Source organism: Notolabrus celidotus, chromosome 8, assembly GCF_009762535.1.
Source record: "Notolabrus celidotus isolate fNotCel1 chromosome 8, fNotCel1.pri, whole genome shotgun sequence".
NCBI classification, from domain to species: Eukaryota; Metazoa; Chordata; class Actinopteri; order Labriformes; family Labridae; genus Notolabrus; species Notolabrus celidotus.
The window spans coordinates 15,722,493-15,749,284 of NC_048279.1; the positions used below are offsets into that span (position 1 = coordinate 15,722,493).

The window sequence follows — 26,792 nt, forward strand, 5'->3', positions numbered from 1 at the left end:
TACATGTTATTAAGATTACTCTGGGAAAAAGTAATCAAATTACATGTAATTTGATAGCTCAGAGGAAAGTAATCTGAATACATGTAATTCTACCCTCTACCTTTCAATCTGATGTTTCTGGGTTCAAATCCCACTATGGGCTTCCAATGTGTGATGGAAATGTAACACATTCTTCTCAATGTGCTCGTACTGTGCTTTTGAACTACCGCAACAAAATTGTGAAATGAAAAGATCTGAAGAGGCAAGCACTGGCAAGCAGCTCTGTGATGTGGAGGACAGGGCTGATGGTTCTGGGTTCAAGTCCAGTACAGGGAATGTAAAAGGTTGTAGCAGGGACAATACTAGGTTGAGGCAGGCTCAGTACAAGGTTGAGGCAGGGAAAGTGGAGGAAGGTGAAGGAATGATGAGACGAAGGATGAGGCAGGGAAGAGCAGAACAAAAAGCAACGAAGGCAATGAAAATCACAACAAAAAAGGAGAGAAAACAATGAAAATGGTGCAGTAATGAATATACCCAGCAACGAACCCACAGTACAAGGTGGACACAAGGTGGTGTTTCCTGCCTTTTGTTTTTATTTAACTTGTTCCATTTGGATTAATTTAATCAGTGATTTATCCATTCATCCTGAGCCCACACAGACCCAAATGGGAATGACATCATGCGGCAAAAGCTGTGTGACTTAGTAAACATTATGTGGAATCCAGGAAATATGTTACTTGTTGATTGGAAGGAATTTAAAATGTGGCTCTTTCCGGACCACACAAAGACTCAATCTCCTAACGGATGGTCCTCAATAATAGTTTTCAGAGAAGGAAGTTTGAAACTGCTCAGCTGTGTCCTCCCTGTTATTTAATAATGTATCAGGATAAAAGTGCTGAGTAAATAAGGTGTGGTTTGGTCATTTACTGGCAGGTGTTGAATGCTTAACCATGGGCAGCCTTTTTCTCAGAATTAAGTTTGACCCAGTTTGACATGAATATATTTATGTATTGGTTGGAGAGTAATTACGTTTTTATGGTCAGCTATTGAAAAGGCTTAAAACAGCTGTTTTAGGGGCATCGTTTGTCCGTTACCTTAAAAAAATATAACTGTCAACCCCTGTCCCATCCCCTTTGCAATAGTGTGAATTTTTTTTTTTTTTCCCAATTCAAGCAGAATTATACAAACATCTATATTTGTGTTATGTTTTGCCTACATATAAATGGAAAACGGGAATAGCAGAAAAAATTATAACAACATTATTTAGCACATCATAATCATAATCAGCACTTTGCTAAACTTGATTGTTTTTTTAAATGTGCTATATAAATAAAGTGGATTGGATTGGATAGTAACACAAAGATAAAAATGGCCTATTTAGTGCCATAAAACTCACTGCTTCACACACCTTTGCTCTCACACAGAGGTCATAATATGAAATATGTCTTTGTCCTGTGATCCGTCATCGTTCCTGCTCTGTCCCCCTGGGTTCCTGACCAGGAACAGAAGAGTTGATTATAAGGTTGTGATGAGACCTGACAGAATAACAACTAACGACTAATAATGACTAACTATGAACTAAAAATACGTCATACTGTCAGTCATATGTCATTTGGTAATAAAAGAAGGCACTAAAAATAGCTTTTAAATTTCGTAATTACTGCATATCATTCTTAAGAATCAGGGAGGACCCATAGCTCTTGAAAAGAAAGGGTTTCATATTACTTTGTTTGTATGTGTCATTGAATGCCACACCACACCTGAGCTGTTAAAGATGTTTGCATCATTGGTCATCGTTGCAGCTTTTTTCTGATGAAAGACTACTCAACTTACTGAACAATATTATCAACGAAGTGGAATTTCCAGAAGGTGTGGAATTTCCAGAAGGCGCTCTGGGGAGTATATAATGTCTGCTTCAGGGGAGCCTAAAATTATCCTGAGCTCAGAATTGCAGAGAGAAGAGAGCGAACAGCACACAGGTATGGGGAGAAATTAATACTCGTTGCAATAGATTTAGTTTTTAATGTCAGGTGTTTTAACTGTGCAGATAAAAATGAATACATTTCAAAATTTAAGATACAAACAAAATAACCAAAGATTTGCTAAATGTATCTTTTCAAAACGTATTATGTATTAATACTGTAACTTTATTTGGCTCTTTGAATAACCACTTTTGCATTTATTGCATTTTAATGTGTTAAAATATACATTTTTTGTTACATGAGTTTATGTATGAATACAATAATCTCACTTTTTTCAGTATCATTTTACCAGTTTCACCTTGACAAAATGTGATATATACAGTGAAGTGTTGAGATTTCAGCCAAAGAATCATTGAGGTTAAAGGAAAACTTGAAGTCTTCATCTTGTCTAATTTGATGACAGTAATGTTCTTTTCCTGGCCTGCTTTAGTCAGCAAATCCTGTATCTTTAAATAGAGGCTCTTAACACTGACAACAGGCTCATTCACACTGGCAACTGTGCAGTTTCAAGGTTATATTTGTCTGTTAGAGTAGGCAGAACAAGGTGGTGCTGAGTGCATCCTAAATAAATGTGGCTGGATGTTTTTCCCATCAGGGCAGGGCACGTCTGCATAAACAACTAACTTCAACTTAAAAAGCACATTCTTAAGCCGAGTTTATCGAAACTTTGCTTCTTTTCCCTGTTTCTCCACCACCACTTACAGTTTCTGCGCTGTAAATTTCTGAAGTAAAAAACCCAAGGCATACGCAGTGAGTGAGCCTTATAGCAATAACTACATCCATGGCTAAACTGCAGGAGATCTACAACCAGCAAGGCTTCCTCTCAGCGCTGCCAGTGTTGGATGAGACTGAGCTGAGAGAGGCCAGGCGGGCCTTTGCTGAGCTGGAGGAAGAATTTGGTAAGTAAGCGCTTTGAGATGAAGGGATGTGAGGAGGGAAGGGATGAAGACAGTAAAAAGCGAGTATGTTACGCAGCAAAGTTTGTCAGTAAAAAAACGTTGATTTGTTTCCAGGAGAGGAGTACACCTCGTACAGCCTCCACAATGTTCACCTTAAGTATCCTTGGGTGAGGAACCTGACCAGACACCCTCAAATCCTACGAGTGGTCCAAGCTGTCCTGGGTCAAGATGTGATCCTACTGGACTCCCGCTTCATCTGTAAATACCCTGTACTCAAACCTGACGCCCAGGAGAGAAAAGAGGGGGAAACCACGCCTGATGGGAATGTTGGGGAGAGTGGCCTTCCATATGTGGCCTGGCATCAGGATATGAGGTAGATTTGAATCCTGGAATTCATCCAGAAAGGTTTGTTTTGTTTTGTTATGTCTGACTGTAACCGTGTTGTTCACAGGTATTGGGGTATTGCTGGTGGCCCTGTCCTCTCTGTGTGGCTCGGTTTAGATGACTCACTGAAGGAGAACGGTGCTCTCCGGGTCATCCCAGGTATCACAGCAGCTTAATTCTGTTTCTAATGCAAATGTATGAATTCTGCAACCCTCCTGGTTCCTCATTAAAGTCAAAAAGAGATATTTCCATGAAATCCAACCAAAATTGTTCAACAATCTTTTGTTGTCTTTTCCCCTACAGGCAGCCACTGCTCAGGCATGTTGCCTCATCGCCAAGCCATCCGTCCTGGGAACATGCTGTCCGTCAACCAGGAGATCCCAGAGGAGCTGTTGCAGACTGATGAAGCCCTGCTTTGCCCTTTACTAGCTGGCCAGATGTCTGTGAGTTTGTTTGTTGTTTTGTAAAAGAAGCACAGTGATGAATACGTTTGATATAGAGTGAGTTAAAAAGGATTTGGTGTTTGTTTCTAAAGGTTCATGATGGACTACTTGTCCATGCCAGTGATACCAACATGTCCCAGAGGAGACGCTGTGGGTTTGTGATCCGATATGTTCCCACCTGTGCATATCCCATACAGGTGAGACAAACACATTTAATCCTGTGTTCTCTGCCAGACCCAACTTCTTGGTCTTATTGTGCGTTGACTCTGATTTTTTTTTTTTTTCCGTTGCTGTTAGGATCCTGATCGTCCCAGGAAATTCCATGCTACAGAGTTGGTCTGTGGAGCAGATCAGTTCAAGCATTTTTCAGACAAAACTGCATGAAGTATTCTTTGTCTTCATTCTGCATGTTTAACTGACACAAGGTCATTCTTAAATATTGCACAAAAAAATAAGTGCAGACTTTATAGTAAAGCTTTAACTACATCTAACTGGAAAATCATTGTTTGAAATGTCTTAACTGTATATATATATTTAATTTTGAAAATTTGGCTTTCTAATGTTTGATAATGTGGAGTTTTATGACATATTTGAATGTAACTCATCTATTTTAAACTGCTTTAAAATAAATGGTCAAAATAATCTGAGATATGTCAGTTTGTGAATCTCAGTTATTTCACACATCCTATCATCTAAAGAGCATTTCTAGACTGAGGTGCTTTCGCTTCCAATCTGACTGACTCTGAAAACCATGCAGTCATCCCAAGCAGAGCAATACTCTTTATTCTGGACATCCAAAAAAGTAAATAAGCAGACCTCACCTTCAAACCACCAGTGTTGACAGAGACCAAAAGTGGCATATATTATATCACTACTGAAAAATATTTAGTGGCTTCCAGTTTAGTATAGAATTGTATTCATTACCTCTGGTACTGTATATAAAGCTCTGAATGATAAGGCACCTCAATGTCTTTCTGAGCGGATCCCTCAGAACATCAGGTATGGACCTCGTGAATGTTCGCATGGTCAAAACTAAATCATGTGCAGGTGGAGTTAGTCACTATGATGCTGTTTTGTGGCACAAACTCTCAACTTATCTGATGCCTTAGGAAACATTAAGTTATTTTAAGAGTGGTTTTCAAAGACTGCTTATCTCTTGTTTCATTGCATGTGTGTACATGTGTCTTGCATGATAGAAGGTCATTTTATAAATGTGTTGTGAACTGAATATATGTGCTTCTGAACTCATTACATTATTGTTTAAAATGATGGGTTGCTCTATGTTTGTTTCTTCCTCTGTAAAGCACTTTGATTTTGGATTAAATGTTTTATACAAATAAAACTGAATTTAGCTGAACTAAAAGTATTAATATTTGATCCATAGATTTGTTTTATTGAGACACAAGACAGTTTGTTTCATTTTGAATATGTTGTTTATTTTATTTATTAGTTTATTCGACAGGGGCCATGCAAAACAAAAACTGTCAAGCCAGAGTTAGCTATAAGCTAATTTTCATCTGTGGTCTCTGGGCAGGGTAGGAATTGAGCTCCATTTTCCTGCTGCTCTGACTGAAAATGCAGACTGTCCAAATGCAGTCTTCTTAAGTTTAGCTGAACAGTCTCCTCTTGCTGATGTCTTGCTCTCTCCCTAAGATTGTTCCTGCAGAGTAACACACATTGTTTAAGTGGTGGTGGGGCCTGTATATCTACCTCTGAAGTTAAAGAAAATGTATTATGACAACTTCTCGCCAGATTAAATAAATGTAGACACAATTTAATGAAGTTGTTTACTGTAATATGAAACTCTGTTCCATTTTGCACATTCTTTAGTGATTATGTCCTATCTGTGTGATTTGTAAACAGGAAATGTGTTAGCTTATACAGCCATACAGAAGATGTGGGCCAAAGTAAAACTCTGTTCTTTCTTCCACTAGAAGATTTCATTATTAATAAGAAAAAGTCAACCAGCATCAGTCTGTTTTCACAATGCATACTTTAGGATACCTTGTTAAGGAATGCAGTATTTTGCTATTTTCAAACCTCACAAACAAGCAAAAAGGAAAAGAGTGGTGATCCAAAAACTAGGTTTATGTTTGGCAGGTAAAATGTTTATTACCCCCTCACATGTTGGTCCTGCATGGCTGGTATATGGAGCGGTGTATGAAAAGTAATGTATTTTTAGCTGTATTTGAAGTGAGAAACAAACAGTCTGTGTAGTCTTTACAGTAGTATTCTTAATGCACGTATATTATAGTATTATTCAACATTATTTATTAATGATTTCTCTTTTTTGTTAATAAAACAAATGAACGCTGCATTTTGTAAAGTAACCTTTTATTAAGACTCACAAAACAACAGATGGAAAATATCAAGTGATGTAAACATCAAATAATATGTTTACATGTAAAATCTGAGGAAACTTAACTATTAGATTAAATAAATACAAACATCAAGAATGTAATCAGGGAATTCTCAAGCCAGCCTCAGGGTCTCCTTAACCATGACTCCTACTCCATCAAAAACCTCATGAATGGGTGCATTGCACATGAATGCAGATGTGGTGACCAGTTTGTTTTTAACATCAACATGTGCCTTATCCACTTCAGTGTTTACATGCTTACAGCCCATCTCCTTCACAGCTCCTGCTGTCTGAGCATATGGCCACCTTAGGGTGAAAAGAGACGAAAGGTTAAGGGATAGACTGAGATTTAAAAATCCATACGTACGTCTTGATGACAGACTATTCACTCACTTCTCGCATTCTTTGTCCTGCCCCACAGTGAGCTCACAGCCAGGCAGGATTTTGGCAGCGAGGATGGGGGAGATGCAGCACATGCCCAGCGGCTTCCCAGCTTTGTGGAAAGCCTTGATGAGCTGCTCTAGTTGTGGCTGGATGGTGCAGTCTTTATTCTTCACAGCCCAGTCACTTAAGTTCTTGGCCACACCAAAGCCCCCTGAATGAGAACATGCAGGGTTAATTCACAATGTTACACAAGTATGTCTCTGGTTTTGTTTTTTTGGGATGTAATTTGTCTAACCTGGGACGATGGCAGCGTCAAAAGCTGAGACTTCCAACTTGGCCAGATCAGTCACATCACCCCTGGCAATGCGAGCACTTTCCTGCAGGATGTTCCTCTTCTCGTCTGTAGGTTTCCCCTCACAGTGATTTACAACATGCATCTGATCTGCATTTGGAGCAAACATCTTCACCTGGAATTACAAAAAAATGAGTGATTCCTTATTTTGGATCAGTCACTGTATCCAGGTGTTGTGGTAATTGTTTTAGGGTTATTCGCATTGCATTTAAATGGACTGAAACATAAAACTGTAATAAAAATTAAAAAGGGGGGGGGCGCTGGTGGCCTAGCGGTCTAAGCGCCCCACATATAGAGGCTACAGTCCTCGTCGCAGGGGTCGCCGGTTCGATTCCCGGCCGGTCGACCATTTCCTGCATGTCTTCCCCCACTCTCTACTCCCCACATTTCCTGTCTCTCTCCACCTGTCCTATAAAATAAAGGCAAAAAGGCCAAAAATATAACTTAAAAAAAAAAAAAAAAAAAATTAAAAAGGGGAATTTTGGAATAAGAAAAAGGTTGAAAACAATAGGACCACATTTTTATGTCCTCTTTTCTTTCCCTTACTTTTGCTCCAGCCCGACTCAGATGGACGAGGACAGCAGAGGCCTCATGGATCTCTGTGCCATCATATACTCCACAGCCTGACAGAATGACTGCAACACACTTCACCATGGTTTCTATAAATCAACACAAAAACACGTTTCCATAAACTTTATAGATGTATACATATTCAAACAACACAATTCCTATTCCATTTGACATATCAAGTGTTTCCCCCCTGTTTTAATATGTGAGGAGCATTGATCCAAAGCTGGCCAGTTTACATCAAGCTGTAACAGAGCCAGGTGGCAGGGAATAAGAGGAGTTCTGCTGCTGCCAGGTAACACTGGGACACATCACACTGCTCCCCTACTTCCTTTTTTATTTTGCATTTTATCATGTCATTACATAAAATCAGCTTGTGTTTAAAAAAAAAAAAGTAGGGCTAAGCCTTTTTAAAATGTATAAGTAAGAGGATGTAGATAGGTCTTACCTTCTGTAACTGTCCTAGGTTAACACAAAGTGAATATGCGCTGTTCAGCCGGGTTGTGCTTCTCAAACAGTGAAGCAGAACTTTTATAGCGCTCCTGCTCCTCTGTCTCCTCCCACCACCTGCTTACATCATGCACCTTAGTTACCAGAAACACTTTGGATAAAATGCTGAGTCATCCCTCCCAACTCCCTATCCAACTCTTAACTAGTCACCTGGTTGGTGTTCCAAACAAAGAATCTATTGAAGGAGAGGAGGAAGAAGGAAACATATAGCCTATGGTCAGCCTATGATTTTAGTGTAAGCCCTTATCAGCAAAATAGTTTCAGGCAAAAGATTAATCACATATGTTACCAGGCCTTTTTTGATTTAATAGTTTGATACCATGACGAGCGAACTACAAAACAATTAGTGTTGATATTTGCCTTAAAAGAGCAAGACTGAACTAACTGGGGAACAAGGCCAGCTCAGTCCTGGACCCTGTGGAGGTGGTGGCTGACAGGAGAATTATGGCCAAGCTGTCGTCTCTGATGGACTTTTTAGATATATATATATATATATATATATATATATATATATATATATATATATATATATATATATATATATATATTCTTGTTAAATTCTTATACTGTACACCTTTTTGTTTGCTGCTGTAACTCCATGAATTTCCCCGTTGTGTGACGAATAAAGGAGTATCTTATCTTATCTTATCTTATCTTATTTTAAATTATAAACCATCTCGATCTCTGAGGTCATCAGGTACTGATCTGCTTTCAGTCCTTAGAGTCAACAAAACATGGTGAAGCAGCGTTTAGTCATTATGCACCACATATCTGGAACACACTCCCTGAAAGCTGTAGGTCTGCTCCAACTCTCACCTCTTTTAAATCAACGATTAAGACTTTTTTATTTGCCTCTGCTTTCCTATCTTAGTTTATTTTAACTCGCTTTAAATGCAAATTTTAAATTTACTTTAAATATATTTCTAATTTTCCTTTTCTTTTCTGTTTCATTTTATTTGTTATTTTAATTGTGCTCTTTTATGCTTGTCTGAATGTTTCCAATGCTTTTAATGTTTTAATGTAAAGCACATTGAGTTGCCCTCGTATGAAATGCGCTATACAAATAAAGTTGCCTGGCCTTACATTATTAAAAAATATACTCGTCCTATTCGTATCATATCGCTTTCTCTGCATATGTGGAGTATATTAGTTCTTAAACAACCCATTGTTTTCCAAACTACATGCGGAAACATTCCTCAAGGGATTTTTTCCTGTAACGGACTTGAGTAATTATGTTCTGTTATAGGGTGCGGCTTCTCTTTTCGTGTGTCTCCTGCGCGATGACGTCACACGCAGTATAAAGCTGCATGAGTGCAGCGCTATGGAGCAGCAGACTGAAATCTTCAGAAATTTACTCCAGCCATGACTCAACTCCAGTCGCTGCATGTGTCCGTGGGCATATTGAGCATCTCTGGCGGTAAGCTTCACATTTTCGCTTGTTCATTATGTGTTCGTCTTAATATTTGTTCCAACTCATTAGTCTTTTCATGCTACTTTGACAGTGCTCCTCTTCTTGAATTTAAAAAAATGAACGCTAAGAAAATATGAAGCACCCCTATTTTGGTATCGAACTTGTAATATGATGAAAACAATAGAAAATATGAAAAAACTATTACAAGTTGTAAATAGTAAACAACAATATGCAAACATGAAGTTTTATGTTAGTTTGCTATCCGGTTCTAAAAGACTTCTGTAAGCTTAAAATTGTAGGCTACAATGTAAAAGTTGTGGGCCAATGAAAAAGTACTATTCTTTGACTTTATGTGGGCTAATATGCAGGGGCTGTCCAGAACTTTTTGACTGGGGTGGCCCAAATGAGGCTCTCATATAGGCAGGGGTTGCACGTGCATTTACAAATAAATAAAATTTACCCTTTCTGTCTTCACAACCTACTTTCATTAAAGTATTAAACAGTTGTTATATTCCTTTTGACTTAAAAAGAAAACATGACAAACTGGCATAAATCTTCTAAGCTTAATTCTTTAAGGACTTACAAAATATTTTTTTTCAAAGTCACTTTTGAGGGCATTAATAAAGAAATCTAGTGCCAGCCTTTTAACTCATCCGGAATTATAGACTTTAACAGAAACCCCACCTCTGACAAGGCAAACAGCCAATTATAGAATAGGATTTTGGGGTGGCCAATTGGATTTCAAGGGGTGCCAGTGCCACCCTTGGCCACCCCTCTGGACATGCCATTACTAATATGGCAATATGGGTAACATTTCTTTTACGAGGTGCCCGTTGTTTTAATTACCAGTTGCTGATTTCAGATGTTTTTTTCCCCTTATTAATAGGTTCCCTCGTACTTTTGGTGAACAATTATGCCAGCTCACCTGAAAAAGACTTCATCCCCCACACTGCACTGGGGATTCTGCTCCTCATCATTGCAGCCCTTCTTGCTTATGCAGGTTTGCATTGATAAACGTTTATTACACAAGAGTTTTAATGTATTCATTTTCATTGATGGTTGATTCACATTTATGTGTTTTTTTGTTTTTTTTGTCCATTAGGTATCCGTCACAGTCTGTCCCACGCTCAGCTGTTTTCTTCTCTGTGTCTCACCATCGCTGCTCTGTGGTGTGGTTCAGGTCTGGTCTACATCCTGGTGGGTCAGGGTGTGCTTAAGTCCACAGAGCTGAGATCCTCCCTAGTCCCAGCCCTTGCAGCCTTTACCTTAGCTCTGCTTATTATAGGCAGTGTAGCAGCTGTAGCAAAGAAAACTGTTCTGTGTCTCATTGCTGTTGGAATTAGCTTTGCGTGTGCACATCAAATTGCAGGTTTATCAGCTGCAGGTTTCGGTCAGTCTGCCACTGCTGCAAACTACCTTTTGGTTTGTGTTGTGGGAGTTTACTTTGGTTTTGGACGTCTGCTGTCGATCATCACTCATGGTAAAGTGGAGGCTCCAGGAACAAGCCTGAAAAGAAAACCTGATCCAAAAGCACAGCAAATCAAAAGCTGTGGGGATCTAGAGTCAGTAGGTCTGGTGATGAACCTGCTGTCCGCCTCTGTGTTAGTCTGTCCTCTGTTAGGCGTGGTCCCCCAGCTCTCTGTGGGTCATGTCCCCTGGCTGTGGACCGCTGGTGTCTTCCAGCTTGGGATGTGTGTCCTCTTCTACCGAGCCATGGACACACTAGCTGCTACTTTTTACGGTTTTACTGCTTTGCTAAAGTTTGCAGAGGGCTACAGCGCTCTGCTATCATTCTACACAATTCAACCTCTCTCCCCTGTTCCCTTCCCTGTTGTCTTCTCTGTGCTCTTCTCCATCCTGGCTCTGTTCAGTTGTCAGAAGAGTATGCTGGAGGGGCTCTACCAATTATTCTTTACAGCTTATTGTATTGCCATTGCTGCCCAGCCTCAAGGCTTCTTCCAAGGAGGCACACAGGGTGTACAGGGCGCTATTTTTGTAATCTCTGCTGTAATGCTTTTAGTCACCACCTACAATATGGTCGCCACCACAAAGATTCCTGTAGGTCAAAGCTGTTTCAAGACCTTAACTACCCAGATGCGGGGTGTTACTCTCAGAGCCGATAAAGAGCTGCATGCACCCTACCTAGGCTACTCCAAGTATGCAGATGCAGAGGTGTTAGGCCATGCCTGCAGTGTTCTTGCTGCTTTTGCCATGACAGCCTCAGTTGGAGACAGAAACCCCCTGTCTATGTTGGTTCTTCCCTGGGTGGTGGTATCTGGAGGGGCTCTCCAGCTGCTCTGTGGATCGGTAGCTTTTGCACGAGGTAAAACCTTTGAGAGCACAGTTTTTATATTCCAAGGGATGATGTGGACAGTGTGGGGGTTAACACGATACGGTGGCTTGTATGGGGAAACCAGGGGCTTTAATGTGGCTGTGGGGATAATTAGCTTCATGCTGTTCAACTGTTTAGTGACAGTTGCAGCACTGTTTTTAAGTGTTGCCTGGTTTGCATACTCCCTCACTTTCCAGCTAATTCTGATAAGCTTTCTGCTGGATGCTGTCGGTGCTCTGCCTTATGGTTATGACATAGGAGTCACCATCATCTTTGGTCTTGTTGGTTTTTACTGCTTCCTGGCACATATGTTCAACAGTACCTTCCAGAGCCCACAGATCCCCTTAGGAAAACCCTTAGTTAGACTGAGTGGAGTTGGAGGAGGAGCAAATATCTGTCCCCATGTACCAGCCCGTAAGGCATCATCTGTGAAGCAGATTGCAGGTGAGAGTCTACCAAAGGAAGCATGGTTTATTTTCAGGAATACACAGCTCTTTGTGTGATTGATCTAAGTGTTGTTGTTTCTTCCCATCTGCAGAAATCATGAAAAATGGCGGCATATGTGGAATGCCAACTGATACAGTATATGTGCTGGTGGCAGCTTGCAACAGACCTGATGCAGTGGTCAAAGCTTTCAAGTGAGTTTCCATTGTGCCAAGACTTCCCTCATCTGCATCCTTGCATTGCTTTTATGTGATTACTCTTTAATTGCTGTTTTTAAATTCAGGGTGAAGAAGCAGGCACAGGACCGACCCATGTCTATGTGGATCTCCTCTATCAAGCAGCTGGAGCCAGTGCGTCATCTCCTGAGCCCTCTGCTGCTGGACTTCATGGAGGCTGCATGGCCCTCCTCCATTAGCATGGTTATACCCAGAGGTAGGTTCATATATGTAACAGTGTGTTTTTCAGACTTTCTTTTTTACTGTGTGGGTGCCTATCATTGCAGAATAATGGTTTCATGGGCACTCTATTGGTTTCTTGTCTCACTCAGGGCCCTGGATGGACATCTTTGGTTTAGGAGACGCTGCCAAGCACATCGGGACTCCACAAAGCATTGCTATAAGAAACCCAGACTGCTCAGTGGCCACACATCTTATTAATCTGGTACTGCTGGACATGAATCATTATACATTTTCAAGTTAGTTGTCAACAAGCTGTCTGATTAACACAACAACCTTCTGTCTTGTAGGTGGGGCCCATCGCTGTGACCTCAGCCAACCCCACAGGCGAGGCAGACACAACTCATCACAACCAAGTTTATGCCAAGTTAGGCGACAAGGTGTGGACAAAGTTTCAGTGTTGTTACATACAAGAGGAACTGTGTTTTCAAGAAAATTACATGTGCGTTTTGCTTGGTTAGGTGGAGGGAGTATTGTGTGATGGACCCTCCCCAGAGAATATTGCATCTACAGTGGTTGACTGCACCAAGATTGAAACAGGACACATTGGTTTCTTCAGAGTTGGTCTCATTCCTAAATCAAAGGTAATATAATGTTCCATCTTTTTTTTTCTTCATGTACCTGTAATACAAAATCCCAGTAAGTTAATGTTTACACTAATACCTGCTGTTATGGTGGATGTGCTTTGAAGGTTCTTCAAATCTTTGAGGACGTCCAGAAGCGGCACATACAAGGGCAAACAAACCCTGCTTTTGAATATGATCTGCAACCGACGGACACACAAAGTGACAGAAGTTTAGCAGACGACGACACGGCAGAAGAGACAGACGGAGCACACACGGTTTCTTCTGAGCCAAGTCCAGATGTCAGCAATGAGTCATAATGAAAACGTAGTGCTCATATCGCTGCCAAACCTAATGTTTATAATGTACATGTACACAGGTAGCTGGATTTGAACACATATACTGTATATCACATGGCTGGACATTCAATTATTTATATCTTTGTTCATGGAGTCAGGTACAGCAAAATACTGTAAAACACATCAGGCTGCATTGAATTAATAATGAATATAATTTATTTTTTACAATGTTGCATTTTTTTTTTTTATTAATGTATTCTGAATGTTTGAATGGAATTTGTATTTGAATTTATTGTATATACTTCTCATTAGAAGACAAACATTAAATTATTTCCAAAAACTGCTTTTAGTTCCTCGTGCAATAATGTTTGAAAACTTTTCTGACATTTGATTTTCTCAGATTTGAGAAACACATTCACATTTGTTCATTTACAGACCACTGTCTAACATAAGAGATATGCATTGTTTTTATTCTGTCCCTGTCTAATAAAAAACACCCTTCTGAAGCATAAATAACTCTCATCATGGATAAACATTTATTTGAAGTTGTCAGTTATTATAAAGTCATTATAATGACTGACAACAACATTATAATTGATTAATCAGATACTGATAGCCATGGGAAACCTAGACACTACATGATGATATATGCCCCACACTCTTCCTGATCCCAAGAAAGCCAACAATACAGGTCAGGTCAGAGAAACGCAGCAGTTTTTATGATCTTTGTTTTATGAGCAAAAAGCCTAGACGACAATAAACCCTAATCTTTCCAATTAGAAAATAAGAACAAACAAAAAAGCTACTCACCTCTACTCTGCTGCTAAAAGTGCTCTATATTTACAGAACAATTACATAAAATCTATTTACAAGCCAATGATCAAATTATCCATCAAAACCAAACTAAATATCTAAACACACCCCCTATGAACTGCAGGCCCGCATATTGTATGCAGACCTAAAGTTTAGACTACACAGTATGCTGCTGGTCTGTTGGGAGGGGAGAGTGGGCTGGGCAGCATCAGAGGATGAGATGCCTAAGAAAACAATGCCATACAAAGTATGTATTACATTATTAAACTTGTTATGTACAATTTACTTGGAGATATTTGTTCTAAAAAAAGATTAAGACACTAAAGAAAAAAATTAAATTAAATTAAAAACAACCATGGTGATAAAGCATGACTCAAGATGAAATGTTTTCAAGAATGGATGACAAAAACAGTTTGATCTAAAAATAAATTAAAATAAAAAACCTTGACTGGAGTTCTATTTTAGTGTTCGTTTTTGTGCTTATCTCACTATAAGCCGAAAGGTGATCATAAATGATACGTTATCTTCTCAGGGCTGTGAGCATGTTCAGACTGTGCTGCAAAGCTCAGTCGCTCTTCTGTAAGAACTGTTGCACGTTCTAGGGACATATACACTTTAGTTAGAGTTGATCCATCACAAAGCCAATGTAATTACCCAGAGTGGTTAGAAATACTGTGTGGGTGTTCATGACTTTTAAATAGAACTATGATATCCAATTTCATGAAAACACAATGGTTGTTTTTTATTTATTCTAGTTTTCTTACAAAAGTGAAACATATTACTTAAAATTTTTTGTCTAAGACAATATTGTGAGCTTGTTCTGTGGATAAGCAATCAGTGGCCTGTGATTGGTTTGAATGAGACACGGCACTTAAGAGAAATGCAAAATATATATATATATATATATATATATAATCAGAATCAATCCGTTTTTCTTTCATACGGTCTGCAGATCATTCAAATGTTCTCTTTTCTTTCACACTGAAACTCGGGTCAGATGCACAGGTCAGGTTGTCTTTGATTGAAGTGCTGCTCAGTCCTCTCTTCTTGGACACTGTAAAATAATGTTTTTACAAAGTAAAACACCAGTTACATCACTCAACACATCATCCCATGACTTCTCTTTCACAAGAAAATGACCCTTGAGAATCGGCTGAGCTAAACAGCATAATGATTGTGATCAGTTAAGTATTCATCATGTTCCATAACGGCCACAAAGCCTTACTCAGTGTAGTTGGAATCCTTTGATAATTTAAGTTCCGGTACACTACACTCAGGAGAGACTGAGAAGAAACCAGAGTTTTGTCTGCTCTGCTCAGAGGCTGACATTAAGGCCCCAGGAGGTGCTTATTGAAGTGATTTGAGTGGAAATTCAATGGTCATCAATTGGAGTGACTCATATTAAACACGAGGGTCACAAATGAAGAGTTAATTTGCAAAAACAGTTGTGAAAAATTAAAAAAATGCTTCAAAAAACCTATTTTTTCTAATACTAGGTATGACCAATCAACAGAGGTTGGGTGACTTTCACTAAGTCAAAATGGCTTTACTAATCAGTGATATGTTGAAAATGTAACTTTATTAGGAATCTATATAAAAAAGAAATATGTTTTTTGAAAATTCATAAAAATTGAGTTATCTATTTGCAAATGAACTCTTCAAATATAGATATATGGGAAGACAAACGATTTTCATCGCATGTATTACACAATCAAGAGTAATATGAATGACAGCATCACCAGAATAATAACTTACAGTAGACCAGTTCAAACTGATTACCTTCTGCCAACACCTTAAAAAACATGGCTGGTATTACTTGAGTGCTTTTGATTATTGTTTCCTGAAAAGTTGTTCCCCTCCAGATACACATTTCCCGTTACAGTTCATGTAACTCAAAGCCAGTGATAAATATAGTTTTAAGGAGTGCTTTGACAAACATACTGAAGCAGGGTTTTGTCTTTGAGGAGCGTAGTCCTTTCCTTTCCTTGTAAAGGGATGGATACGTTTTATGTAAAGATAAAAGTTCAGAGAATATTAATGAGACAATGTGACAAGCTCTGAAGTGTAAACACTTATATGTGTGTGTGAGAGAGTTTAAGGTGGTCAGAAAGATGTTCACTGAACTGTATGAGTGGAAATTCAATGGTCAACAGTTGGATTAACTCAAACTAGAAAAAGAGTGGGGGATAAGGGATACAAACACTCTCACACACACACACACACACACGCGCGCACGCACGCACACGCACACACACACACACACACACACACTCTCTCTCTCTCTCTCTCTCTCTCTCTCTCACACACACACACACACACACACACACACACACACACCTACACACACACACACACACACACTCACAAAACAGTTGAGTTTTTGCACGCATATTATATAATCAACAATTATGTAACAGAAAAAGTGTTAACAGAATTCCTAAAGGAGAGACGTCTAAACTTTTGGGTCTTTTTGCCAAGTCCTTAAAAAAACCTGGCGGTTTCCTGATTTCATTGTAGCCACAGATGAAACAGGTGTGGACTGACTTAACACAGTAACCTGCAGTCTTTGGAGCAGAATGAGAAAACATTGGCATCTACCTCACACCACAGGTATTTTTGTGGCCTTGTGCCAGCTGACTTAATAGCATAAAAAAAATATGTTTGTGTATGTAGAGCCAGTCAGACCTTAAATTGTCAGACTGTTTCCTGATGCATTCAATGAGGTAATAAGGGTGAAGGGATGGATTGTTAAATAGTTTACGTCATATTTTTTCAACATATTGAATCCTTTTTATCTTACTGTAACATAACTTTGAACTCCATTGTAAGATTATAGGTGCTTAAAAACGATTACATCACAAAATGTCTCTAACTGCTGTGAAATTTGGTTTATAACTTATTTCAACATTTATATTTTGAAATTACATCAATACATCACAAAAAAGTAAGAAAAACATCGATTTAAAAAAAAATATATATTTTACAAACATTCATTAAGTTAATAAAAAGAAGCCCAAAGTGGGCCCAAAATTGTATTCACTCAGTTTGTCCTTGATGATGAGCATTTTTCAGGTATACTCTTGGGATCATGACTTCTTTTAACTCATGTCTCCAGAGTTGCAAAACGACAAATCAGACTTAGAAATATATATGACTTACCTAATGGTTGACAGCAGTGTGGGATTTTCTTGGCCTATCACAGTTACCAGCCAAAGTTCTATTTTTGGGTATGCCTTAAAATGAGCTGGTTATGATGAGAAAGAAAGCTTTGTAATGCAGAGATAAGAAGATAAATTAGAAGTAAATCAAATATTATTGTTGAATGTCTATGGTTTCCACAATGATGCACGACTCAGGTGAAAACATTTCCAATAAAAGACATTTAACATTATGACAGAATGTACCTTTTACCCACATTTAAAACAGTTGAATCTATTAACGTAAATTAAGATACAGAAAAGTGTGAGGTTCTTTATTCTTACATTTTCACTTGTTTTTACCTGCAGCTCTATGAAAATCTGCACTTATTCATTTATGTTGCCTGAATCAACATCTTCTTATGACTTCTCATTCTGTGTGCAGAATCCAGCCTTTATGAGCATCTTGTTAGACGTGTTGCAAGTTTAAGGGATGAATTTATTGTATGAATTTCTTATTTTTCAAAGAATTACAGTAAGGCGATGTAAAAAGCTCTCAATTGTGCACACTCATGTGGGCATGCAGGGCCATACAGTAGAAACCCTGACATTAGATTTCATGAAGCTGAGTTGAAGGTTACCAGAAAGTTGCACAACCACCATGGCATAGATACCATGGCTCTTTTACCCTCTGTTGCAAAAGCATGACGCACACATACATAACAATAGGCTTGACTTTCCAGGTAAGTGCGGGCAATGGCATTATTGTGTGTCATAATCTGGGCCCATATGCATGTCCAGCCATAGTGATGAAAACGGCTGTTTGTACTAATGGTGAAAAAAAAAAAATCAATTAGCGGGATGCATGAGCCAGGTTAACGCCCCAACAAAGCATTCAATTTAATGGCGGTAGAACCAACAACAGCTGGTAACGGCAGGATGACCTGCCTGTTAGGCTGTTTAAAGGATGGCGGACATTGTGCTTATGCGTTACCGTTGAAGACGAAATATGTGAAGACATTATTTTATTTTTTAGGTCTTCTACTGTGCACTCAGAAACACCACCTGCATTTACAAGGTTCAAGATCTTCAGCCACACTTTCCCTTTCTCCTTGTTTGTTATCTTTGACGATTGACTTGCTGATAATAGCTGTTTGTTCATTCTATATTCTTGTAATAGAATGTCCTACCGGTGTTCATCCATGATGCCTGATTCAATATATTCTCAGGACTGTTAGTGTGTTCAGACTTTGCCTCATTTAAACTAAGCCGATCTGCTGTCAACAAGTTTAAAGAACACGTGAATGTAAAGTTAACTAGAAAGGTTGCATTTCCTGAAAGCAAATGCGTTGAAATGCTAAAGCTGAAGGCTGAAAGCTGTGAAACACAGCTGAACATGTGGAAGAGTAGTAGAAGTAGTTGAATTAGTGGAAGTGGAAGAAGTGGAAAAAAGTAGAAGTAAAAGAAGTGAAAGGAGTGGAAAAAGCAGAAGGAGTGGAAAAAGTAGAAGGAGTGGAAAAAGTAGAAGTGGAAGAAGTGGAAAAATTAAAAGGAGCGGAAAAAGTTGAAGAAGTGGAAAAAGTAGAAGAAGTGGAAAAAGATGGAGTGGAAAAAGTAGGAGGATTGGGAAAAGTAGAAGTGGAAAAAGTAGTGGTAGCACCTATTAAGCTGCATGACAAACTATGAAAATGTGTGTGTGTGTGTGTGTGTGTGTGTGTGTGTGTGTGTGTGTGTGTGTGTGTGTGTGTGTGTGTGTGTGTGTGTGTATGTGTGTGTTTGTTTGTGTGTGTGTGTGTGTGTGTGTGGGTGTGTGTGTGTGTGTGTGTGTGTATGTGTGTTTGTGTGTTTGTGATTTGTCATTTCCTGATGTGTCTCTCACAAAGGGATCCTGTTGGCAATGATAGCATTGTAACCATTATGATAGTACTCTCAAGGAAATGCATCAGACAATAACCCTTGTGTTGTTAGGTGTATTTGATGTCATTCAGTCTAAGATATGTATCAACCGTTTAAAGCTATTAACTTTTAAAAGAGTCATAGTTTCAACTTTTCAATTTTATTTATCAAATCCACTGATACTTGAATGTGGAATTTTCTCAAGAGTTTCAGATCACTTTCCAGTATGAAAGTAATAGTATTTTCATATCTAGTTGAAATATTAAATGCTTTAATAACATTTTTGCGCACAGAATATTCCATTAAAGAAAAAATCATTATACAATCGACTAAATTTATTTGTTGTAACATTCATGTCTGCTTAAAGAAATATTTGGGGCACACTTTTGACAATGGAAAGTAAAAACTTCTTTTATCCTTTATTTGGTCACTGAATAATTGATCTAACTAGAGACTTAAAAATCTATTTAATAGTAGTTCACTTGATTTTCCAAACTTTGCTCAGACAACATAAAAGATGATCTAAAATACAGTCGTTATTCATTTTCTTCATCAACTGAAAATTCCAAGTTACAGTATCTGTAGTTATGCACTCAGAGTGAACTTTAACACTGTCATAGTCAATATGCCTTGCAGATAAAAACAACATTCATTTCCAGTCTGAAATGATGCAGGAGGTTAAGAGGTTACATAAGAGCTGAAGATTTATAGATCAGGTGGGACCGATCAAGGACGGTTCCATTGAATTCAAAGTTAATTGATGAGATGGTTACGTCTATTACATAAATAAATAAAAATGGGCCGCTCTCTTTGTAATGCTATAGAAAGAAAAGTGCAATTGAAAATTAGCATGATGACTTGTTCATCTTTTGAAATAGTTTGAGCACATGAAATAATAAAGTTACTCTAAGAATAACATTGATGACATCATCATTTCCTGTTAATTTTTCCCATGAACTTCTTATGTAATCTTATCTGTGTTTTTAAGAACTAATAGAATATCTGTTTGGTTTCATGTTTTGTAACATCAGGGTTTCTGTTCTGAAGTCCTACACACCTGTACAGGTGTCTCTAATTACTCTGCTTAATTAGAGCAGCTGTGACTCTATGAGCTATTATCATTACTTATGGTTTATTTATCACTGTTCTTACTTCTGTTGTGTAATTTCTGGTAACATTGTATTTAATGTGTAAAGTACGGTGGCCCTGAGAGCTCACAGCCTTGCAACTTCAGAAAACACATGCAAAAAAGACAAAACACAAGCAAATTAAGAAAACATCTTCATCAATTTGACAACACATGCACAGCATTTAGAGAACGCACTGCAAAGACCACAACACAACACATTAGAAAAACGCGCTGCAAAGACCACAACACAACAGAAGTGTTTCCAGAGGACACTTAAAAGTGATGAACACGTCCGGACATGCTTGTTGTTGATGCGGATTTTGAGTCACAGAGATAAAAAATTAAGTGTTTTTAATTTGTTTTAACATTGTGATCTCATGATGAAATGATAGTTTAACAGCAGATCAATAGGCTGAATCATGCGATCACAATGTTAAAATAATTAAAAAACACATACTTTTTTATCTCATTTTCCAACACCACTGACGGTAAGAGAACCTTAATAGCGCTGTGACTCAAAATTTGTGTCAACAGCAAGTGTGTCCAGACGTGTGCATCACTTTTAAGTGTCCTCTGGAAACACTTATGTTTTGTTGCAGTCTATTTGCAGCACGTTTACTAAATGCTGAGCATGTGTTGCCAAATTGATGAAGATGTTTTCTTAATTTGCTTGTGTTTTGTCTTTTTGCATGTGTTTTCTTAAGTTGCAGTGCTGTGAGCTCTCGGGACCACCATAGTAAAGCACATTTAGGAGCAATTAGTAATTAATATTGTAACAGCTCTTCTTTTTAAAAGTTCACACACACCATGATTATTCAATTACTCAGAAAGGAAAACAGCATATGTCTGTGTGGTCAGCTTAAATTTTCTAGGACAAATTTCACATATAAGGGGGAGAGGAACAGAGGGAGATGCAGAAAGAGAAAGATGGACAGAGTAGTCGTAGCAGCTGGAGCCTGGCAGGTCAACAGAGAGAGGGAGAGACAGGATCACAGTGTGCCAGTTCCCCCGACAGTCTAAGCCTATAGCAGCATAAATAAGAGCTGGTCCTGAGCCAGCCTAATAAGCTTCATCAAAAACCACACATCGCATCATTACATTACATAATCATACACTTTATATTACTGTAAATTAATTTAATGGCAAATGATTCATGAGTTTGCATGTTACATACACTGTTATCAGAACAATTGACACTCAGAAACTAAGAATAGAGGTTACTAAACTTAAAGTAATGATCATTGCTTTGAGATTAGGAAACAGTTGCTTTAATAAACTTGAGTCATGAGAAACATCCGTGCTGCCAGACCAGGATCTACAATAGACACCCTTTCATCTGAAAACATGAAACCACAAAGAATCATCCTTCAGGAAGAGCACAAGAAAAACATTACATAAACTGATGGTGTTAATGTTGTGCTCACTGAAGGATTTGTTAATCATTTAAGGTGCATTGACTATTAAAAATGATTAGTAGGTCATCCTGTTAATTCATAATTGCTCTTATGTGTTTTTTCACAGTCAATAAACTTTTTACCACAAATGGCACAAAAGAATGATCACACACAGGTGATTCAGATGACTTCATCATTGAGTGACATACACATACACACAAACACACACACACACACACACACACACACACACACACACACACACACACACACACACACACACACACACACACACACACACACACACACACACACACACATATACACACACAGGTCATCCTGTTAATTCATAATTGCTCTTATGTGTTTTTTCACAGTCAATAAACTTTTTACCACAAATGGCACAAAATAATGATCACACATAGGTGATTAAGATGACCTCATCAGTGAGTGACATGCACACACACACACACACACAGGTAACTCAGAAGACCTAATCAGTGCTGACTGACACAAACGCATGCACACACACAGACACACACACATTTATACACTCCTGTTAGTGTTATTAACCATCTATGTAATAGACAAAACCACCTCATCAATCAACTTTGATTTCCATTTTCCATGGCACAGTCCTCCCATCACTGCTTTTATATTCGGAAACTGCTTTTGTAAGTTGCTTACATTCCGTTATGGGGAATGTAAGATCTATCTACGATAAGGTGGACGAGCTAACCCAGCACCAGAGTAACATCATGCTTACAGAGCTAACACCGGACAAGAACGCCGCATTGGAAGGATTTCACCTGCTGTGGGCGGACAGGATACAGGAGAGCAAGACTGAACACACTGGTGAATAAGGCCAGCTCAGTCCTGGACCCTATGGAAATGGTGGCTGACAGGAGAATTATGGCCAAGCTGTTGTCTCTGATGGACATTTTCTTCTATATATATTCTTGTTGAAATTCTTGTTCTGTATACCTTTTTGTTTGCTGCTGTAACTCCGTGAATTACCCCGTTGTGTGACGAATAAAGGAGTATCTTATCTTTTCTTATCTTATACGGTTCCAAACAAATAACTGAAAGATTAAATGTTGGTTGGCCTGATTATAAAATATTAATCATTTGTAAGATTAACTCCATCATGTTATACTTGAAGTAAATGACATTAGTCAGTCAGTTTGTAAAGGCTCTTCATTATTTTAACCCTTTGTTTTATGAAACCCTGTGAAGATCTACAGTTCAGCTTATCCTCCAAGTCTTGCAAACACAGCTCGTTCTTTGTAAAATATGTTTTTACTGGAATACAGTGATATATAAAACACAAGTGACAAGATCCATCAGCACATCATTTTATGATCACAGCAGCAACTGAAAGGTCTGGAGAGCACAAAACACACAACACTTTCTGAGTAATTGAATAATCATTGTGTGAGTGAACTTTTAAAAAGAAGAGCTGTGTTACAATATTAATTACCAATTGCTCCTAAATGTGCTGTACACATTGAATAAACTTTTCCCAGAAATTACACAACAGAAGTAAGAACGGTGATAATTAAACCATAAGTTATGATAATAGCTCATAGAGTCACAGCCACTTTAATTAAGCAGAGTAATTAGAGACACCTGAACAGGTGTGCAGGACTTCCGAACAGAGAGCCTGATGTTACAAAACATGAAACCAAACAGATATTCTATAAGTTAAGTATTTTCCCCTTCAGTTACAAGATGAATTATTTGAATATATCTATTTACAAAATAAGATAATTGCAGATGTTAAATTTAAATTAAGATGCATTTATATGTTGATCATGTGAAAACTTCCTCTAAGAAAAACAGATGTTACATAAGAAGTTCATGGGAAAATTAACAGGAAATGATGATGTTATCAATGTTATTCTTACACAGTAACTTTATTTCAGCTGTCTCGTTTTATAAAACTTAATCTGGGATGCAACTATAAATCTTCGGCTCTTATGTAACCTCTTATTTAATCTCCTGCATCATTTCAGACAGGAAATGAATTTTGTTTTTAACTGTAAGGCATTTTGACTATGACAGGGTTAAAGTTCACTCTAAGTGCAAAACTACAGATAACTTGGAATTTTCAATTGATGAATATTTACACACATTGACAGGCTCTTTATCAAACTTAGACACCGGCTGAGATTTTTTAATACTTGGAATTTGATTCCAAGATTTAAGCTGACCACACGAGTATTCTGGGATAACCCAGGCTTTTATTTCTGGTTTTGTTGCTTTAAATCTCTCGCAACCTCAGATCACCAGATGCCAATTTCCTGTCCCCTATCACCAAGTCCAAGCACTGCACCTTGGGTGACAGAGCCTTTGCCATCGCTGCCCTGACTCTCTAGAACTCTCTCCCTCCACACAACCGCAACTCTGACTCACTCCAATCATTCAAAAACCACCTCAAGACCTTCCTGTTCAAAAAAGCATACAACACATGACTTCCAACCCCGCCCCACCTCTGTCCTTGTTTTGTTTTATTTACCTGTTTTATTTGTACTTTTATTCTATGTAAAGTGACTTTGAGTATTCAGAAAAGCGCTATATAAATCCTATGAATTATTATTATTATTCTAAATATTTTTGCTCTAAATGCGTTATTATTAGTACTGTTTTGTTATTTTCCTGCTTTGTTTCATCTGATTATTACTGCTTCATCTCTTAATATCACACATTTCTTCTTTTTATCGATGTTTTCTCTCTCAGTGCTACTCCTAGCCCTCTCTGTTTGATTTGTCTATTTGTATCTATGTTTTTGGATAGGTTTCTGTGCAAAAATACAGCAACACTTTGAGGAACAGGGAAAAGTCAAGGATATTTCCTTATGACTGTAAATGTTTCCAACTGTTAGTAGATTAAAAGGGAAGCTTCTGGGATACATTAAGATAAGGGTGTTGAATGTAAGGTTAAACATTTACAAATTTCAGATAAAACTTGTTGACCTAAAGTCCTAGCTGTCCCACATCTACTCCTGTGGGGGCAGATTTTCCCCTTAGTTTCTTTACGTGACATCTCCTGATTGTCTCTTTATGATCATTGAACAGTTTGTAAGGAAATTCCAGAAGATAAAGTAGCTCAGCTTTGTTGATAAACCGTTCGCCAAGTGTACACACTTCAGGGAACAAAAGAGGAGAAATGTGTTGGCTATGTCATACAACATTTAGCAATACACAAAAAATCCCCACCTCTTCCAGAAAAAGACCTGTAGTTGATCCTCTTTAAAGAATTACTATTTATAGTGTTCCTGCCTTGATGTCATCACCCAACTTATGGTATTTAACCACAACAACTTTAAAACCTCTCTTTGAGGATCACAGCGCTTTATCCAGACTTAAATAAGATGAGAATAAAGCCTCATTAAAGCTTAACAACCTAACACAAAATGCATGTACAGAATATATCAAAAATATAATCTGATGGTGAAAAGCTTAGATACTTCACTGTTAGATATGTATCAAGCTTTAGGGACCAATGTGTCAGATTGGGATGCCTAATGAGACTTTCGTGTCGTTTCAGTCAAAGTTAGAGGAAGTGCTGTGGTCTTAAAAGCGATTAAAGCCAGCATCATTCTTTAAGCTGTTGTGGATGTAGAATGTTAAAGAGAATTTAAATGAATACATGTTATCCGTTTTAAGCTTCTTTAAATAGTCCCGGATATTCCCTGGTAAGAGGTTATTTGGTAATCATTACATCTGGGAAAACACATGGATGCTTTTTTAACGTGGGAAAATCATTGACTTCCATTTAATAATTGCTCTCATTACACCTTAACCGGAAAAAGTCAAAGATATTTCCTGATAAGTGCTATAAAGTGAAGCTTGGGGAAATCATTTATCTTCCCCTATAAAATGAGTCCAAGGGAATGCAACCGATAAGGACAAGAAATAAAGGTTTAGCTGTCATTTAGTTGTGTGAGTCTATTTTTGTGGTAGTGGATGTTCCCCTTGTTTCCGTCACATGACTGTTTTGAAAAAAAATACAGAAGATAAAGCTTTGTTATTGAACAATCAACAAAGTCTACACACTTCAGGGAACAAAAGACAAAGAGAACAGAGATGGTATGCTATGTCATATAACCCTCAGCAGCATACAAAAAACCCTACCAGTAAAAGGCCTGGAAATTGAGCCGCTTTACAAAGATTTTCTATTTATAGTGTTCCTGCCTTTACATCATCAAACAGGTCAAGAGTATGCAACCACAACACCTAAAATATGACACTGGCTTTAAGCTCTATTTTAGGAACACAGCACTTTATCTTATTCAGACTTTCATTTGATTATAAATGAAGCCTCATTTAAACATTATTACACACAAATGATAACTTATTTTAAATGTTAAAATAGGTGCCAGCTCATATCAGAATTAATGTCACAGGACTTACTTATAAACTCCTTAAAGTGTATGTAAACAGGATACCTTATTTGAGTATAGGGTTGGCAATGTGTGTGTGTTGTTTGGTCAAACTAGTTTACTTTGAGACCAATCACCTGAAAAACATCAAAATGTTAGCATTGTAAAACTGACAAGGTAACCTTTATTCATACAGCACTTTTCTTAACAAAGATACAAAGAGCTTCATAAACACTGTATGAGCCATTTTACCTATATTGTTTTTCTATTTGTTTTGTTACTCGCAATCACCACAAGGGGCACTTCAGGTAAACCAGCAGGAAAAATGCTACTAAAGGGTCACAGGTGAAGCAGTGATCTTGGGAACGGGAAGAGCACACGTTTTTTACCGCTCGTCTTAGACCGCACTGTTATCCTCATCATGTATTTCACTGTCAAAGTAAGTTGTCTGTACCTGTTTATCATTTGAATCAATAAATGGCAAGAAGTAACGCAATGATAACCTCGGATTGGACATCGGACTCTTTTAGAAGCGCGTCAAAAACCCCTCACTCCCACACCCAGACAGTGACCAAAATCAGGTCAGAATAGTCACTGCAAACACCTTAAAATACAATATGACTCAAGATGATAAAATGCATGTAAAGATAACAGTGGTATTGTGACTGATGATTTC

The 26,792-nt window shown here is 38.1% G+C and overlaps 3 protein-coding genes across 3 annotated transcripts; 2 read left to right on the forward strand and 1 right to left on the reverse strand.

Annotated features, from left to right (window-relative positions):
- Positions 1-1,847: 1,847 nt before the first annotated feature.
- Positions 1,848-4,994, forward strand: zgc:174917 (uncharacterized protein LOC565650 homolog). The gene is made up of 7 exons (XM_034690341.1): positions 1,848-1,958; positions 2,666-2,860; positions 2,975-3,233; positions 3,312-3,403; positions 3,548-3,687; positions 3,780-3,884; positions 3,985-4,994. Exons 2-7 carry the CDS (start codon positions 2,743-2,745, stop codon positions 4,069-4,071), a joined length of 801 nt encoding a protein of 266 aa, XP_034546232.1. The 5' UTR covers positions 1,848-1,958; positions 2,666-2,742; the 3' UTR covers positions 4,072-4,994.
- A 1,010-nt stretch (positions 4,995-6,004) lies between these two features.
- Positions 6,005-7,933, reverse strand: si:ch211-153b23.5 (glutamine amidotransferase-like class 1 domain-containing protein 3A, mitochondrial). The gene is made up of 5 exons (XM_034690275.1): positions 7,798-7,933; positions 7,329-7,441; positions 6,726-6,897; positions 6,440-6,641; positions 6,005-6,352 (listed from the first exon to the last, which is right to left on the reverse strand). Exons 2-5 carry the CDS (start codon positions 7,434-7,436, stop codon positions 6,160-6,162), a joined length of 675 nt encoding a protein of 224 aa, XP_034546166.1. The 5' UTR covers positions 7,437-7,441; positions 7,798-7,933; the 3' UTR covers positions 6,005-6,159.
- A 1,211-nt stretch (positions 7,934-9,144) lies between these two features.
- On the forward strand, positions 9,145-13,873 carry si:ch211-153b23.4 (uncharacterized protein LOC335392 homolog). Its single transcript, XM_034690187.1, has 9 exons — positions 9,145-9,276; positions 10,157-10,270; positions 10,373-12,046; positions 12,141-12,240; positions 12,330-12,478; positions 12,594-12,706; positions 12,792-12,881; positions 12,963-13,085; positions 13,193-13,873. The coding sequence occupies exons 1-9, from the start codon at positions 9,222-9,224 to the stop codon at positions 13,382-13,384; spliced, it is 2,610 nt and encodes an 869-aa protein (XP_034546078.1). The 5' UTR covers positions 9,145-9,221; the 3' UTR covers positions 13,385-13,873.
- Positions 13,874-26,792: the final 12,919 nt, after the last annotated feature.

What these genes read in the sequence shown, in the direction of transcription:
- zgc:174917 (XM_034690341.1), top strand. Translation starts at nt 2,743, where the DNA reads ATGGCTAAACTGCAGGAGATCTACAACCAGCAAGGCTTCCTCTCAGCG. An exon ending in GCCTGGCATCAGGATATGAG is followed by an intron (nt 3,234 to 3,311) that starts GTAGATTTGAAT and finishes TGTTGTTCACAG; the next exon opens with GTATTGGGGTATTGCTGGTG. An exon ending in CCTGTGCATATCCCATACAG is followed by an intron (nt 3,885 to 3,984) that starts GTGAGACAAACA and finishes CGTTGCTGTTAG; the next exon opens with GATCCTGATCGTCCCAGGAA.
- si:ch211-153b23.5 (XM_034690275.1), bottom strand. Translation starts at nt 7,436, where the DNA reads ATGGTGAAGTGTGTTGCAGTCATTCTGTCAGGCTGTGGAGTATATGAT. An exon ending in TGACGCTGCCATCGTCCCAG is followed by an intron (nt 6,642 to 6,725) that starts GTTAGACAAATT and finishes GTTCTCATTCAG; the next exon opens with GGGGCTTTGGTGTGGCCAAG. An exon ending in CAGGACAAAGAATGCGAGAA is followed by an intron (nt 6,353 to 6,439) that starts GTGAGTGAATAG and finishes TTTCACCCTAAG; the next exon opens with GTGGCCATATGCTCAGACAG.
- si:ch211-153b23.4 (XM_034690187.1), top strand. Translation starts at nt 9,222, where the DNA reads ATGACTCAACTCCAGTCGCTGCATGTGTCCGTGGGCATATTGAGCATC. An exon ending in CCACACATCTTATTAATCTG is followed by an intron (nt 12,707 to 12,791) that starts GTACTGCTGGAC and finishes TCTGTCTTGTAG; the next exon opens with GTGGGGCCCATCGCTGTGAC. An exon ending in ATGCCAAGTTAGGCGACAAG is followed by an intron (nt 12,882 to 12,962) that starts GTGTGGACAAAG and finishes TTGCTTGGTTAG; the next exon opens with GTGGAGGGAGTATTGTGTGA.